Source organism: Saccopteryx bilineata, chromosome 5 (genome assembly GCF_036850765.1).
Source record: "Saccopteryx bilineata isolate mSacBil1 chromosome 5, mSacBil1_pri_phased_curated, whole genome shotgun sequence".
NCBI classification, from domain to species: Eukaryota; Metazoa; Chordata; class Mammalia; order Chiroptera; family Emballonuridae; genus Saccopteryx; species Saccopteryx bilineata.
This window is the reverse complement of record NC_089494.1, coordinates 66,401,916-66,418,838: the sequence shown is the minus strand read 5'-3', so window position 1 is coordinate 66,418,838 and position 16,923 is coordinate 66,401,916. Positions and strand designations below refer to the sequence as shown.

The 16,923-nt window shown below is 38.1% G+C and overlaps 2 protein-coding genes across 2 annotated transcripts in view; one reads left to right on the top strand and one right to left on the bottom strand.

The window, feature by feature from the left end:
* UBR3 (ubiquitin protein ligase E3 component n-recognin 3) overlaps positions 1–16,923 on the top strand; it is a 240,891-nt gene that overhangs the window by 67,009 nt on the left and 156,959 nt on the right. Inside the window, exons 4-5 of the mRNA XM_066233324.1 lie at positions 2,323–2,466; positions 3,294–3,343. Coding sequence (XP_066089421.1) covers positions 2,323–2,466; positions 3,294–3,343 — 194 coding nt within the window. The remainder of the gene's footprint in view (positions 1–2,322; positions 2,467–3,293; positions 3,344–16,923) is intronic.
* On the bottom strand, positions 8,130–8,581 carry LOC136337942 (large ribosomal subunit protein eL34). Its single transcript, XM_066279866.1, has 2 exons — positions 8,548–8,581; positions 8,130–8,502 (listed from the first exon to the last, which is right to left on the bottom strand). Exon 2 carries the CDS (start codon positions 8,491–8,493, stop codon positions 8,140–8,142), a length of 354 nt encoding a protein of 117 aa, XP_066135963.1. The 5' UTR covers positions 8,494–8,502; positions 8,548–8,581; the 3' UTR covers positions 8,130–8,139.

The window sequence follows — 16,923 nt, the reverse complement described above, 5'->3', positions numbered from 1 at the left end:
GATTGGACAGAGATTAAAAGAAAAACAGAACAAAACTTTTTATTGCAAAGAGAAGAAATAAAGTTCGGCAAATACTAAAGAAATTCATTTATATATATATAAAGATATATATATATAAAGCTATAAATATATATTTACATATTTTATAGTGAGAGAGACAGAGAGAGAGAGGGACAGACATACAGGAAGGCAGAGATGGGAAACATCAACTCATAGTCGCGGCACCTCAGTTATTCATTGATTGCTTTCTCATACGTGCCTTGATTGAGGGGCTCCAACTGAGCCAGTGACCCCTTGCTCAAGCCAGCTACCTTGGGTTCAAGCCAACAACCTTGGGCTTCAAGCCAGTGACCTCTGGATTCAAGCCAGTCGACCATGGGGTCATGTCTATGATCTCACACTTAAGCTTGTGACCAGTGCTCAAGCTGGATAAGCCTGTGCTCAAGCTGACGACCTTGGGGTTTTGAACCTGGGTCCTCTGCATCCCAGGCCGAGCTCTATCCACTATGCCACTGCCTGGCCAGGCCATTTACATATAAATATTTTTATAATCAGAGAGATTGATACCTTAATTTAAGATATACAGTCTGCCTAAGAGGTGGCAAATGCTGTGGTAATTTGGCTTTCACACAGAGAAAAACTTTTTCTTTGAAGGAACTCTCAAATATCAGTGTTCCCTTTTACATCCTTCATAATATATTTAAAAAATAGAAAAATCAATAATTAGTAAGCTGAAATGCTAAAATGAAAGTTCTAGGATTATTTAATTATAGAACCTAAACTTTTCAATATTTTTGGGAATAAATTAGTTTTAACATACTTCTGTAGAAATTATACTTTATTTTTTAAAGTATTTTATTTATTTATTTATTATTTATTTATTTATTTTGTACAGAGACAGAGAGTGAGTCAGAGACAGGGTAGACGGGGACAGACAGACAGGAACGAAGAGAGATGAGAAGCATCAATCATCAGTTTTTCATTGCGCGTTGCAACACCTTAGTTGTTCATTGATTGCCTTCTCATATGTGCCTTGACCGTGGGCCTTCAGCAGACCGAGTAACCCCTTGCTTGAGCCAGCAACCTTGGGTTCAAGCTGGTGGGCTCTTGCTTAAACTAGATGACCCTGCGCTCAAGCTGGAGACCTCGAGGTCTCGAACCTGGGTCCTCTGCATCCCAGTCCGACGCTCTATCCACTGTGCCACCGCCTGGTCAGGCTATTTATTGATTTTACAGAGAGGAGTGGGGTGGAAGAGAGAGAAGTATCAACTCATAGTTGCTTTACTTAAGTTGTTCATTGATTGTCATATGTGCCTTGACGGGGCAAGCCCAGGGTTTCAAAACTGTGGCCTCAGCATTCCAGGTTGACACTCTAACCCAGGGGTCCCCAAACTACGGCCCATGGGCCGCATGCGGCCCCCTGAGGCCATTTTTCCGGCCCCTGCCGCACTTCCAGAAGGGGCACCTTTTTCATTGGTGGTCAGTGAGAGGAGCATAGTTCCCATTGAAATACTGGTCAGTTTGTTGATTTAAATTTACTTGTTCTTTATTTTAAATATTGTATTTGTTCCTGTTTTGTTTTTTTTACTTTAAAATAAGATATATGCAGTGTGCATAGGGATTTGTTCATAGTTTTTTTTATAGTCCGGCCCTCCAACGGTCTGAGGGACAGTGAACTGGTCCCCTGTGTAAAAAGTTTGGGGACCCCTGCTCTAACCAGTGTGCCATTATAGGCCAGGCTAGAAATTATACTTTTAATTTCTTAAATGTGATGACAAAAAAAACTAGCAAAACAGGAATTAACAAGTAATTTCAGTTGTAATATTTTAAAATTTTACTCAGGCATTTTTTTTTTCCCCAGAAAGCCTGTTCTAAGTACTCTGCTTTGAGTAAATTGGCTGCACAGTATTGTGAGAGCACAGATTGTCAAACCAAATGGTGAAGTCTACAATGTAATTGTCTTTTACCGTATTTTCTGCCTTTCTCTACTACTAATTTTCAGGTTCCTTGAAGGCAGGAATTGTGCCTTATTAATCTTTGTACCCTCTGTGTCTTGCAAATAATCTCTGGCGTATGTTAGATTGTTAGTTACTTAGTAGACTTCATTATTTGTTATAAATGTGCTGTACATTCTGGGGTTGTTAATGCCAAACAGGAGCACAAAAAGATGTGAAGCTATTCTGTATCATTCATTCTATGGTTCTTCCTTGACTAGTATATTTACCTATTATATATATATATATATATATGTGACTGAGTTGACTGTGTTTATGTTTTGAAGGAAATATCTTTATCTTATTTTAAATTTGTTTTAAACATTAGGTCTTGGAGAAAAGGCTTGTGCAAAGAAAAGTCATGAAAAGTACCTTATAGCTTTGAAGAGTTCTGGACTTACCTATCCTGAGGATAAACTTGTGTATAGTATACAGGAGCCATCTGCTGGCACTAGCACTCTGGGAGTTCAAGGTTTGTCTAAATATTTAATTTGGACAACGGTAACTTTTCTGTATTAAAACAAACAAAGAAAAAGGTGAAGGGATTAGCCAAATTATATATATTATACATAACACATAGATACAGACAACAGGGAGCAATTTCCAGAGGGAAAGGGGAGGTGGAGGTAGGGAGATGGGGGGACAAAGAGTGTGAAATGGGGTATAAAGAGACTTTGAATGGGGCAAGAGGGGACACGATGCAGTGTGTAGAGGTTGTTATATTGAGTGGGACACTTGAAACCATGTCAACACAATAAATAAAAAATAAAAAATATAGAGCCCCCCAAATACAACAAAACCCCTTAAACATTATTCATTATTGGAGAAATTTAAATAATGTATCATTTTTTTTTTATAAGGAAAGTAATAAAAGTAAAAATTTTCAAGCAAGAAAGATCAGGTTAGCCAAAGAAGGGAAGGCATTTTTCTTAACTGGAATTTGGTTAGTTGAATGTTCTGGTTCAAACTAGTAAAAAATGTAGTAGTTTCTATAGTTAAGAGTAGCCCAGAACTTTAGTAAACCATGGTTTACAACTAAAAAGAAAGAGATACTGGTACTTCTAAACACAATTTGTGATGATTAAATTTGGGTTTTCACTGAATATTTCCTATTGAAGTATAAAGTATCAGGTCCAGATTTATTAAATATAAATGTTGAAGTATGCCATGTTAACTATTACAATAAGGTATCTTAATACAACAAAACTTAGCTTTTGATACTGTGATGTAGCAAAATAATTTTAAAGTAAAACATTATGTAACAACTAAGAAAGGCAACTTTATTTTTCCTTTTCAAAGGTTTTGCAGGTGCAACAGGGACATTGGGACAACTGGATTCTTCAGATGAGGTGAGATTTAAAATTGAAAACTTTTTAAAAATAGATTTTAAATAGTTTTAAAACTGTACAGATTTGTGTATAATACTTAGTTTAAAATCTTCACTTAGTAGACAAGTACACTGGCTCTCAAAATGGATTAATTTAGGCACAATTATACAATTACTTACTGACGGAACATTGACTACTACAACTAGATTTTTTTTTTTTTGTATTTTTCTGAAGCTGGAAATGGGGATAGACAGTCAGACAGACTCCTGCATGCGCCCGACCGGGATTCACCCCGCACGCCCACCAGGGGGCTATGCTCTGTCGCCTGGGGCAGAGGCCAAGGAGCCATCCCCAGCACCCGGGCCATCTTTGCTCCAATGAAGCTTCGGCTGTGGGAGAGGAAAAGAGAGACAGAGAGGAAGGAGAGGGGGAGGGGTGGAGAAGCAGATGGGCGCTTCTCCTGTGTGCCCTGGCTGGGAATTGAACCCGGGATTTCTGCACGCCAGGCCGACGCTCTACCACTGAGCCAACCGGCCAGGGCTAGATTTTTTTTTATTATTATTTATTTACAGGGACAGAGAGAGAGTCAGAGAGAGGGACAGATAGGGACAGACAGACAGGAATGGAGAGAGATGAGAAGCATCAATCATCAGTTTTTCGTTGTGACATCTTAGTTGTTCATTGATTGCTTTCTCGTATGTGCCTTGACCGCCCTTGACCGCGGGCCTTCAGCAGACTGAGGAACCCCTTGCTGGAGCCAGCGACCTTGGGTCCAAGCTGGTGAGCTTAGCTCAAGCCAGATGAGCCCGCACTCAAGCTGGCGACCTCGGGGTCTTGAACCTGGGTCCTTCCGCATCCCAGTCCGACACTCCATCCACTGCACCACTGCCTGGTCAGGCTACAACTAGATTTTTTACTTGTTTATAATTCATTTCTCTTTGAAAAATTTAGAAATGGGAGCTAGAAAGACATAGAGATTCCTTAACTCCCCAGACTTATGCAAATTGCTGTTGTATGTGCAATGAAATTATCTTAAGAAATTTAGTGAAGTCTAGAGTAATTTATTTATTTAATTTTATGTTTTAGGGAGAGAGAGGCAGAAAGGGAGAGAGATGAGAAGCATTAATATGTAGTTGTAGTACCTTAGTTGTTCATTGATTGCTTTCTCATATATGTGCCTTGTCTGGGGTGGGGCTCAAGCTGAGCCATGATTCCTTGCTCAAGTCAGTGACCTTGAGCTTCAAGCCAGCAACATTGGGCTTCAAGCCAGTGACCTTTGGGCTCAAGCCAGCGACCATGGGGTCATGTTGAAGATCCTATGCTTAATCTGGTGACTCCCGCGCTCAAGCTGGTGAGCCTGCACTTAAGCCGGATGAGCTCATGCTCAGTCAAGCTGGCAACCTTAGGGTTTTGAACCTAAGACCTCAGCATCCCAGCTGGGTGCTCTATCCACTGTGCTACCATTGGTCAGACTATATTAATTTTTTTATTTTTTTTAAGAGTGAGAGAGGCAGAGAGAGACAGGAAGGGAGAAAGAGGGTAAGAAGTATCAACTTGTACTGGAGTTGCTTTCATTTTAGTTGTGCATTGATTACTTCTTATTTGTGCCTTGACTGGGGCCATGCCAGTGTCCCCTTGTTCAAGCCAGCGACCTTGGGCTTTTCATGCTAGTGACCTTTGAGCTCAAGATGGTGAGATTGAGATTGTGTGGACTAGTCAATCCATTGACCCACAGTGATGAGCTTGCACTCAGAGCCAGCACTCAGGGGGCTTTGACCTAGTGACTCCAGTGTTCTGGATCAGCACTTTATCTACTGTGCTACTACCTGTCAGGCTAGAGTAACACATATGTGAATTGTAACTGCTTTTCTAATTTCATTATAAAATTACCCCTCATATGTCAAGGATTATTAAAAGAAGCAATGTACTAGGAAATAGACTGTCAATTTGAAATTTCAATTTTATAGTGTTTATTAATATAATACATACATATTTCTAATAAGTCCTTTATAACATTACTGTTATGCTGAGGTGGAATGGTTTCTTAAAAGGCAAAATCTGGAAATACTTACTATAATATATAGAATGGTAGCATGTGCACTTCCTTGGCTAAAGCTAGGCAGATAGGAAAGGAGTTTCTTTTCTTTTTTTTGTGTGTGTGACAGAGACAGAGAGACAGAGAGAGGGACAGATAGGGACAGACAGGAAGGGAGAGAGATGAGAAGCATCAATTCTTCGTTGCGGCACCTTAGTTGTTCATTGATTGTTTTCTCATATGTGCCTTGACTGGGGGACTACAGCAGAGCAAGTGACTCCTTGCTCAAGCCAGTGACCTTGGGCTCAAGCCAGTGACCTTGGGATCATGTCTGTGATCCCACACTTAAGCCAGAGAGCCTGCACTGAGACTGGTGAGCCAATCCTCAAGCTGGATGAGCCCATCTCAAGTAGGCAACCTTGGGGTTTCGAACTTGGCTCCTCCAAGCCCCAGTCCTACGCTCTACCCACTGCGCCACCACCTGGTCAGGCGGAAAGGAGTTTGTAATAGTAACTACTGCCAGTAGAAACTCCAGAAAACTGTTGCATTATAAAATGGTTTAATGGTGTCACAGAGTATTTTATTAAAATAATCTAAATATCTTAATATGATCTAGAAAAAATCTATAATTTTGTCTTTGTATTTATATGGTTGATTAAAACCTTCATATTATGTTGTAATACCTTAGTACCAAGTTTATTTTCCTGAATTGTATTTGATTTCCAGACACGTAGAAAGCTGGTCTTCAACACTGATATTTTCTCTCATGTCTAGGAAAGAAGTAACATTCATTTTTGTTTTGATCTAAGCTCTCTGGATTAGCTTTTAAATCGCCAGTGGAGACTTTAATTGTATATAATAGTATTGCAATAACACTATATTTTATGGTAGGGTGCTAGAAAAAGATCCTTTTTTGGAGCATGGATTGAGGAACTTTTAAATCTCTTCTAGAAGTAATTCCTAGGGCAATATCAGAAGATTTGACATACGGTTCTTGTTCATTACCACTACTTCTTATCTGTCCTTCGATCCTTTCTTCTCTTTATTCTGCTTAGATTCTTTTGTTTCAGCACCTCTGTGTTATATGTAATCTTTTGTTCCTTAATTATGATTATGGCTCAGTGTGACTGAGTAATTATTTTTTGATGGTGATAACGTTAGAATATTTTATTTTAGTACCTACTCTTATAATCACTATTTTTGTAATAGTAGTGGAGAACATTTTACTTTCAGAACATGTAATGTTATTAACATATATTTAAAGTTGTTTGGACTCCTTGATCTTTAAATCACATTTTATATAGAATAGTTACACTATTTTATGTCCTGTTATTTTCTCTAAAATGTATTTTGCAAATCTATCTTTATCAGTACTCTTTCTATCTGCTGTATAAAGCATTGTGAAATATGAACAAACTACAATTCATCCAATTATTTTCTTTATTTTCATTTTTTTATTGCAAGACAATGCTTGCATTTCTTTTTGTGCAGATATGCATATAGTTTCCTAAATTGTGGAGTTGCTTGGTTACTGGGAATGCATATTTTGAATTTCGATGGATTGTATTTCAATTATAAAAGTCACACTAATATTTAAAATAAAAAGTATGGAAAAATATAAAGATAAGATCATTACCCAGGGGCAATCATAGAAGTGATGATAAAGTCAGGAATTTTCTGAGAAACATCAATTCTTTGTTGTGGCACCTTATTTATTTATTTTTTTAAAAGTTTATTGAATTTTTTTTCCAGAAACAGAGAGAGTCAGAGAGAGGGATAGACAGGGACAGACAGACAGAACGGAGAAAGATGAGAAGCATCAATCATCAGTTTTTCGTTGTGACATCTTAGTTGTTCATTGATTGCTTTCTCATATGTGCCTTGACTGTGGGTCTTTAGCAGACTGAGTAACCCCTTGCTCGAGCCAGAGACCTCGGGTCCAAGCTGGTGAGCTTTTGCTCAAAGCAGATGAGCCCACGCTCAAGCTGATGACCTTGGGGTCTCGAACCTGGGTCTTCTGCATCCCAGTCCGACACTCTATCTACTGCACCACCACTTGGTCAGGTGCACCTTAGTTATTTATTTATTGCTTTCTCATATATGCATTACCAGAGGGGGGAGCTACAGCAGAGCAAGTGACCCCTTGCTCAAGCTAGTGACCTTGGGCTCAAGCCAGCGACCTTGGGCTTTAAGCCAGCGACTTTTGGATTCAAGCCAGTGACCATGGGGTCATGTTTATGATCCCACGCTCAAGCCAGCAGTCCCTCACTCAAGCTGATGAGCCTGTGCTCAAGCCGGTGACCTTGGGTCTGACACTCTATCTACTGTGTCACTGCCTGCTCAGAAGTGATCATAATTTTTTATACAAAAATATATTCATTTGTTTTATTGATTTATATATTACAGAGTCTTTGTTTTTTGGTTCTGGATACATTTTCAGATCTTGAGTTAGAAATGGTAAGTTATGTAATATAACAAAGCAAAAAAATGAGAATTAGGAGGAGGCAATTTGAAGGTTATAAGGTTTAAAAATGCTAGAGCTGAGAATGATCTTAAAGTTCATCTTGCCTAACTCTTATTTATAGACGAGAAAGCTGAATTCTGTAGATAATAACTCAGGCTAGTTTATTTCTTCCAGTTAGTGGTGGAGTTGGAAATTGACATTAGGTCTTCTATCTGTTGGTCTACTGTTTTTTCTGTAAAGTGAATAAACCACTGTTCTTTTTTTTTTTTTTTTTTTTTTTTAGCCTTTAATGTCTTTATTACTCCAGAGCCTCATCTTTTATTTAGCCTTCTGACTCTGTGCTTGTGCTTTCAGCACTTTCACAACGATTTTCTGCTCCTCAATAAGGAAAGCACGCTTGATCCTGTCACGCACACATTTAGCACACATGGATCCACCATAGGCCCTGCTTACATGTTTTTTCGTTTTAGACAACCTCATTAGAACTTTAGGTCTTACAGCACGAACTCCACGAAGCCGGCCTGGGCACACCCCACATGCAGATTTTGGTGCTTTCCCAACCTTCTTGGTATAAAGGTAAACAATCCGATTACCAGGGGTTCGGGACAGTCTGGTTTTGTTAGAGGCTGTATTGTAGGACAGCCTCCGCCGGTATGTCAAACGCTGGACCATTGTGACTGCCTACAACAAGAAGGAATAAAATTGCTTTGCAGAAATAATTCGCACCTTAAAGACGCCGTCCCGGGACGAGGAAAAGGGAGGCGCTCCAAACCACTGTTCTTATTACCATTGCTGTATAGCAAATTTGTCATAAACTCTGTAGCTCAAAATTACCATTTTATGTTGCTCACAATTTTGTGACTTGGGGATTTAGGAACGGCAGCTGGGCAGTTTTTGCTTGAGTTATCTCATGTGATTCCAGTTGGTTGTTGGCTGCAACTGCAGGCTTCTGAAGGTTTAGCTGAGATGAAGATTTAAGATGGCACAGGACTGGCATTTGATGCTGCCAGGGAGCTCAGGTAGCTGTTGACCAGAGTGCCTACATGTGATTTCTCCAGCCTAGTGATTTTAAGTTGTTGGATTTCTTACATAGTGACTGACTTTTTCCAGGGTGTGCAGCAAGAGCAGAAGCTGTAGAGCAGGGGTCCCCAAACTACGGCCCACAGGCTGCATGCGGCCCCCTCTAGCTATTTATCTGGCCCCCGCCGCACTTCCGGAAAAGGCACCTCTTTCATTGGTGGTCAGTGAGAGGAGCATAGTTCCCATTGAAATACTGGTCAGTTTGTTGATTTAAATTTACTTGTTCTTTATTTTAAATATTGTATTTGTTCCCGTTTTGTTTTTTTACTTTAAAATAAGATATGTGCAGTGTGCATAGGGATTTGTTCATAGTTTTTTTTATAGTCCGGCCCTCCAACGGTCTGAGGGACAGTGAACTGGCCCCTTGTGTAAAAAGTTTGGGGACCCCTGCTGTAGAGCCTTTCCTGAGCTAGCTTTAGAAGTGGCACAGTGTCACTTCTACTATGTCCCATAAGTCGTGAGTGAGTTGCTAACGTGGCCCAGATTCAGTGGAAGGGGACATAGATCTCACTTCTCAATGGGAGGATTGTCAAATAATTTGTAAACATGCTTTAAAACTCCACAAACTGGATGTGACATTTGCCATTCTTTTCCTTGGATTCTTTTGATATTCAGTGATGACTAGTGATTATACCTAAATAACATAACAACACTTAGTTATAGATTTTCCCCATATATTTTATTGGTACTTGTGTGTCGAGAAAAACTACAATGTGATAATGAAATAATGAAATACCAGTGTAGTCAGAAATGGCTGTTGTAGAGTTTTAATTAAAATTAAAGTTTTCCTTAAGAATAATAGTTACTCGGGTACATTGAAGGAATAAAACTTATATTAAGAATGTAAGTTTTTTTTTAAAGTTGATTTTTACCTTAGTAAAGCAGAAGGGAATATACTAAACTTTTACCAGCATTTATTGCAACTTAAGGAACAAAATATATTTTTATATTTAATTAATAATGAAATAATAAAAATTATTGTAACTCTTTTGCTAGTCTTGTCTTGGGGGTCTTTTGTCCTATTTTACTCTGATTTATTAATGCATAACATTATTCTATTAGGACCAGTGACCTACATGAAAAAAATTCTGTTTGAGGCTAAGTATCATATATGAGTATGTTAATTGAATTTTAGAGTGATTTATTTAGAGAGAAAGTATAAGAATATCTACCTACTTACTTAAGAACTATCATTATTTTAAATTTATATTCTACTTTTATTATTTTCAAATTACATTTTAAATATATAACTTAAAATGATAAATGCAAGCAGTAATTTTATAAAGGATAGACTAGATAAAGGAGAAAGTGGGTTTAGAAATAAGGTAGGTGGAAAGAGTGCAATAGAAGAAGAGTATCTAGATACAGATATTCTTGAACAAATACTTATTTTGTGCCATTTAAAAATTTAATTAAGGCTTTTAAAGTCATATTGAATTTTTTTGCAACAAATGATGCGTTTTTTGTACAAATAGTGTGTTTGCTTTTAGTACTGTATTTGTATATAAAATTTAGTGAAGAGCCGGATAAGGCTTAGAGGTTGGAGTTTCTACAACCTTATCCTACTAGCCCATGGAATTACTGAGCAAGCCCTTTTCATGATTTCATTCTGGTAATTTAACAAATTACGGTATATAGAAAGGGAGAAAGGATGGGAAGAGTGTAGCAACACTCAGTTATTATAGAGAGGGAATTCTAACAGTTAAAAAATGTTGTAACTTAGAATTCAGGATTGCAAGAGACCCTAAAGGTAATCTAATTCTACCACTCCCTTTAAAAAATGACGAGACAGATTGGAAACTGTAACTGCAGCAAGATTTCTGTTTACAAAGAGTTTTATTTGAATGCACATACATATTACAGTCTTATTTTATTTTATTCATACAATTGTGTCAGATATTTGTCCCTACTGTCCCTAGAACATTATGTACTCAGTAGTGCTATTTATACACATGACATTCTTCACACTACTACTTATTCTTTTTTTGTGTAGCTCATATGAAACAACAGTGAAATATGTTAGTTTTGGATAGAACCAAAAAGAAAAGAAGGGCACATTTTTACTCTGAGATATTTTAAAATTTAAATACATATTTGTTCAATTTTTTGTTTAGATTTTTTAATAACCAGATAATTAATTTTGAAAGGTTATTTCCAGTATTGTATGTATATAGGTCTAATTAGAGACTTTCTCAAAGAAAATAAGATATTTTATTTTATTATTATAATTTTTTAAATAATAAAGAAAGAGAAAGAGAGAGAGATTGAGATTGATTTGTTTTTCCACTTATCTATGCATTCATTGATTGATTCTTGTATGTGCCCTTACTGGGATCTAACCTGCAACCTTGGCATATTGGGATAGTGCTCTAACCAATTGATCTACCTGGCTAGGGTGAAAATAAGATGTTAGATAAAGATAACTTTTCAAGGAAAAATTATGTTCACAGTGGCCATTGCCATAAGCAGTATCCTTTAAAACATTTCCCCCTCCCTGTGAAACTATAACAATATGAATGTCCACTGTGGAAAAAACTGAAAAACAGAATACAGTATTGAAAGAAAAAACCCATTTACCTTCAGTTGTACAATCCAGAAACAAACTTTAAAAATGTTTTGCTTATTTAATTCTGCTCTTTTTTTGGCATACTCTAACATACTTGAGAAATATTTACTTAATAAAATAAGTCATTGTGTAGATATGCTCTCAATATTTTTGCCTTTATTCAAGACAGAATCCAAATGAACAGTTAAAACTAATTTGTCAAAACTTATACCTAAGGAGGATTATTAAAATTGAAAGTCAGAGTCGCTTTTCATAAATGAATTGGTAAAAGAAAATTAAATGGTTTGGAGGTATAAGGTTTAATTTTAATTTGTTATAATAAGTTATATTAATAGTTAAAAGTGGGGTGGGGAATCATAGAAACATTTTGTGGAAGGACCTTAGAAATATCTAATGTATTTCCTTTCCAGTGTAGGAATTGATTTTACTACATTCCTAACAAATGGTAAGCCACTAAACATTTCCAATGGTAGGGAGCTTACATAGTTCAAGGGTCATTGTTCTTTTGTTTGATAGTTCTAATTACTAGGATTTTCTCAGTTCAATATTGTAATATTCACATATTTTTTTGTTTCTCTCCCAGAAAGAGTTTTATTTTTACTTTTATGTGACATCCCATTAAACATTTAGCTTTAGTTATTTAATATTCTTTGCTGTACATACCTCTTTCACTTATTCACTCTTTTTAAGAATTTATGGTCTCATTCATTGTACTGTGATGGGACATCTGATAAGCTTACTGTGTCTTTGTTAAGGCCCAGGGCTTTTTGTTGGTCTTGTAGCAGCTATGCTAGACTGTTGGCAGGAGCTCAGTGGTCAATTGAAATGTCGAGAATTTTTTTTCTCCTTTCAAACTTACAGCTGACAAGTTAGAGCTCTCTCTTGCTATACTTTTAGAGTTGATTTAAAGCAAACAATCTCAGATTACAGTTTCATCTTATTGTTCTAATCTTTCAAGATCTCCTTTGGATTTTATATTTATAAGCTGATATGTTACATATACATATTTGTTTAACCTCATGTATTCTGTTCTAACCTTCTTTGAGTATTGTTTTAATCTGACTTCTTTTTGTGGAGTTCACATTTTTTACTTTTGTCTAGTAAATCTTAGAAAGAAAGAAAGGAAGGATTTTAGTGTTGAGAAACTATCTATTGATTTTTCAGGCTTAGAGTTTGAATCTGTTTTTTAAAATCTTGTTTGGACCTATATACATACTTTGTACTGGAAACACATGTAATAGTATATTCTACTTCTCTCCCATGGACTAGTTAAGGTCTGGAAAGTGTTTCTGAGAGTTGTCCAGTTGCTCCCTGGGTTGAGATTGCACTTGATTTATTTTCTGTCTTGTCCATTGAACCATCATCTTCTCTTAGGATTCTATACTGCTTCCTTATGGATAAACAGGGAAGAAGTACAGCCTTCTATAATGAATTTGGGGTCAGGTGGGGTACTGTGGTCATGATGACTGCATTGTTTTCATCATCCTTAATGCCTAAAATTCCCACAACTGAGAGGTATTTGTATTCATTAAAAATATTGTTCTTTCTCAAAATAAAAATAGGAACTTGTAATAGTTAACACAGTAGTTCATTATCTTGAGCAGATTGTTGCAGTTAGAATCAGAAATCAGAACAAGTATTTAAAATGTTACCTTAGAGCTTCGAACCATGTGCATTATTAAATAAAGAGAAAATAGACATTGACAGAATGATAATAAAATTACCCTTAGAGTGATTTACTATAAATGTCTGTATTCTAACATTTTTATACAGAGTGGGCAAAAGTTAGGTTTACAGTTGTGAGCATGTGAAGCAGTTTATTCTTGTATTATTATTTATTAATTAGTATATTAATTTCCATACAAATAACTGTAAACTTACTTTTGACCACACCTATATAGTATATTTTAATGGTTTCATGTTGTACATGCTATTCTATACCCTTTTTCACTAATGGTAGGTTTTGGGTTTTTTTTTTGTATTTTTCTGCAGTTGGAAACGGGGAGGCAGTCAGTCAGACTCCCGCATGCACCCGACCGGGATCCACCCGGCACGCCCACCAGGGGGCGATGCTCTGCCCATCTGGGGCATCGCTCTGTTGCAACCAGAGCCATTCTAGCACCTGAGGCAGAGGCCACAGAGCCATCCTCAGCGCCCGGGCCAACTTTGCCCCAATATAGCCTTGGCTGCGGGAGGGGAAGAGAGAGACAGAGAGGAAGGAGAGGGGGAGGGGTGGAGGAGCAGATGGGCACTTCTCCTGTGTGCCCTGGCCAGGAATCGAACCTGGGACTCCTGCACGCCAGGCTGACGCTCTACCACTGAGCCAACCGGCCAGGGCACTAATGGTAGTTTTGAACATCTATTATAAGTAGTATATTTTAAAATTTTATTTGTGTATATTATGAATACTTAAATGGTTTTATACTCCATCTGCTGTTGTACACATGAGATCCTTTTCTCATTAAAATAGTTTTTGAACATCTATCTGTTCACAATTTAGAGCACTAGCATTGTTTTTCTTCACAAGGTACAGGCATGCTATGATTTATTTACCTGTTATTGGAAGCCCATGATTTTTTTTTTTTTGCTATTGTAAGTCACATGTGATGATGAATACTTACATATACATGTAGTTCCTATTTACTTATCTGACTGTTTCCTTAGGGCAGTGTTTGGCAAACTCATTAGTCAACAGAGCCAAATATCAACAGTACAACGATTGAAATTTCTTTTGAGAGCCAAATTTTTTAAACTTAAACTATATAGGTAGGTACATTCCTTATCGAGGTAATGCCCGCATGTGGTATTTTGTGGAAGAGCCACACTCAAGGGGCCAAAGAGCCGCATGTGGCTTGTGAGCTGCAGTTTGCCAACCAGAGCCTTAGGATAAAACTAGAATTTCTGTTCCAATGATAAATACACTTTAAAGACTTATGACATGTATATTGACAAATTGCCATTCAGGAAAATTGTACTACTGTGTATTCTCACCATTGATGTACAAGAGTGTCCATTCTCCCACCAGTTTAGATGGAGATAATTTCCTTTCCTAGTGGTGGTTGATGCATACTGTGATGTCTAGCCCAACTCATTGATCTATGTTTATAGTCTTTTGTTGTTGTGCCCTTCTTGCTTATGCTGTCTTCTCTTTTTGGAATGACTTTCCCCTCCTTCGCTTGGCTAATTTTACTTGTCTTTCAGACTATAAACCTGGGGGATTTATAGAACTTTGTATTTTCATGACCATTGCTTGATCAAGGATATTCTTTTTTTGGGAAGTTTGTATTTGAAATAATGAAGTAATCCTAAGCTGGTGTGTCACAGTTTTTCCAAATTTGTTTTTTCTCTCAGGGCTGGGAGAACAGTTTTATAAATGGATATTAGCTAAAATCTCAAACTTTGGAATCCCTTGGGCCCTGTAGCATGATTTAACATTCTTGCACCTCTTTTCTGTGTTTTAAGGCTCCAGATTTCATTCTGGTTGAGTTTCCAATGGCAGGGGTGAGGATGGCAGAGGAAGAGGATAATGTGGTTTGACTGTTAGTCCTGCTGCCTGGTAGATTATTGCCAAGGAGGTTTTGAAAAAGGTGGGGATTAACAGAGCACATTGAAGTTCTCAGTCAATGCAGAATGACTGAGTTAAATGGTTGCTCTGGAAAACCCCAGACTGGCCCTGAGGACTGATGCTGGACTTGACATAAACCCAAAGTTAAGACTCCAGTCTTTGCTATCCCAGTAGATGTACAGCAACATGCAGCTGAGGCTACTTTTATGCTTTGAAGATTTGATGGGCTCTACTTGAGAAATCTGGGAATTTGTATTAAAATTTTAACAGGCCACCAACACCGTTGTTAGCACAAAGGCTGATGTGCCAAAATGTTGGCTCGTATGCATTTGGAAAATAGGAAAAAAGATAGTAAGTATATCATGGAAGTTTTGGATTCATGTACAATCAATCTTTCCTAGTTTAAGAGAGCTGGAGAAATGGAGTAGAATCTTAACCTTTAGCTGGTGGGGAAAAACCCTGAACTCAGCTACAAGAACTTTCATTGACACTTTTTATTTTTATTTATTTTTTTAAAAGATTTTTATTTATTGATTTTATTGGGTGGAGGTGGGGCATGAAGTATCGACTCATAGTTGCTTCACTTTTTTTTTTTAAGTGAGAGGAGACAGACTCCTGCATGTGCTCTGACCGGGAGCCACCTGGTAACCCCTTTCTGGGGCCAGTGATCAGTCCTAAGCTATCTTTAGTGCCTGAGGCTTATGTATTCCGACCAACTGGGCCATCCTCAGCGCCCAGGGCTAATACTTGAACCAGTTGAGCCACTGGCTGAGGGAGGCGAAGAGGGAAAGAAGGGGGAGAGAGAAGGAGGGGAGAAGCAGATGGTTGCTTCTCTTGTGTGCTCTGACCAGGAATTGAACCTGGACGTCCATATGTGGGGCTGACACTGTATCCACTGAGCACACTGGCCAGGGCTTCTTCACTTTAGTGGTTCATTGAGTGTTTGTCATATGTGCTTTGACCCAGCAAGCCCAGGGTTTGAAACCAGCAACCTCAGCATTCCAGATTGCTGCTTTAACCACTGTGCCACCATAGGCCAGGCATTCCACCAACATTTTTAAGAAAATTAGAAATGTGCAGCCCTGGCCAGTTGGCTCAGTGGTAGAGCATTACCTGGTGTATGGACGACCTGGGTTCAATTCCTAGTCAGGGCACAAAGGAGAAGTGACCATCTGCTTTTGCACCCCTCTCCTCTACCTTCTCCCCCGCCCTTCCTCTTACAACCATGATTGATTTGAGCAAGTTGGCCTCAGGTGCTGAGGACAGCTCCATGGTGGCCTCATCTCAGGTGCTAAAATAGCTCCGTTGCTGAGCAACAGAGCAACAGATTGGCAGAGCTTTGCCCAGTAGGGGGCTTACTGTATGGATCCCGGTTGGGTGCATGTGGGAATATGGCTCTCTGCCTCCCTGCTCCTCACTTAAGAAGGAAAAAAAGAAAGAAAGAAATGTGCACCTGTATCCAGGGCTCCCCCCCCAAGAGGCACACCCTTAGCCTCACCTTGGTTTCACTAGCAGCAGCTGCTTCCTCTATTCCTTCTCCCTTTGTGCTGTCGTAGTACACCATCTCTTGAGACTGCTTCCCACCACTCCAAGATGTTTGCCTGGTATCCAGGTGATCTCCCCAGGTATAGGTTATGGCATCCAAGTGATCTCCCAGGTATAGGTTATGGCTTTTATTTGCCTTAGATCTGTAGAAGCCTTTTCTTTATTCATTGTTTAGTTCTCTTACTCTTCTTTCCTTTCTTCTATGCTAATCTGCTCCCTCTCCCTGTTAGCTTCTTTGTTCATTTGATGTTATGTTTATAAGGTTAGGAAAATTTTTATTTTGGCATTTTGCATTAGAAGAAAAGATTAAGAGCTTTTGTATTTTAAATCTTTTATTTTTATTTTT

Coding starts and splice junctions, on each gene's coding strand:
- LOC136337942 (XM_066279866.1), bottom strand. CDS start 8,493: ATGGTCCAGCGTTTGACATACCGGCGGAGGCTGTCCTACAATACAGCC.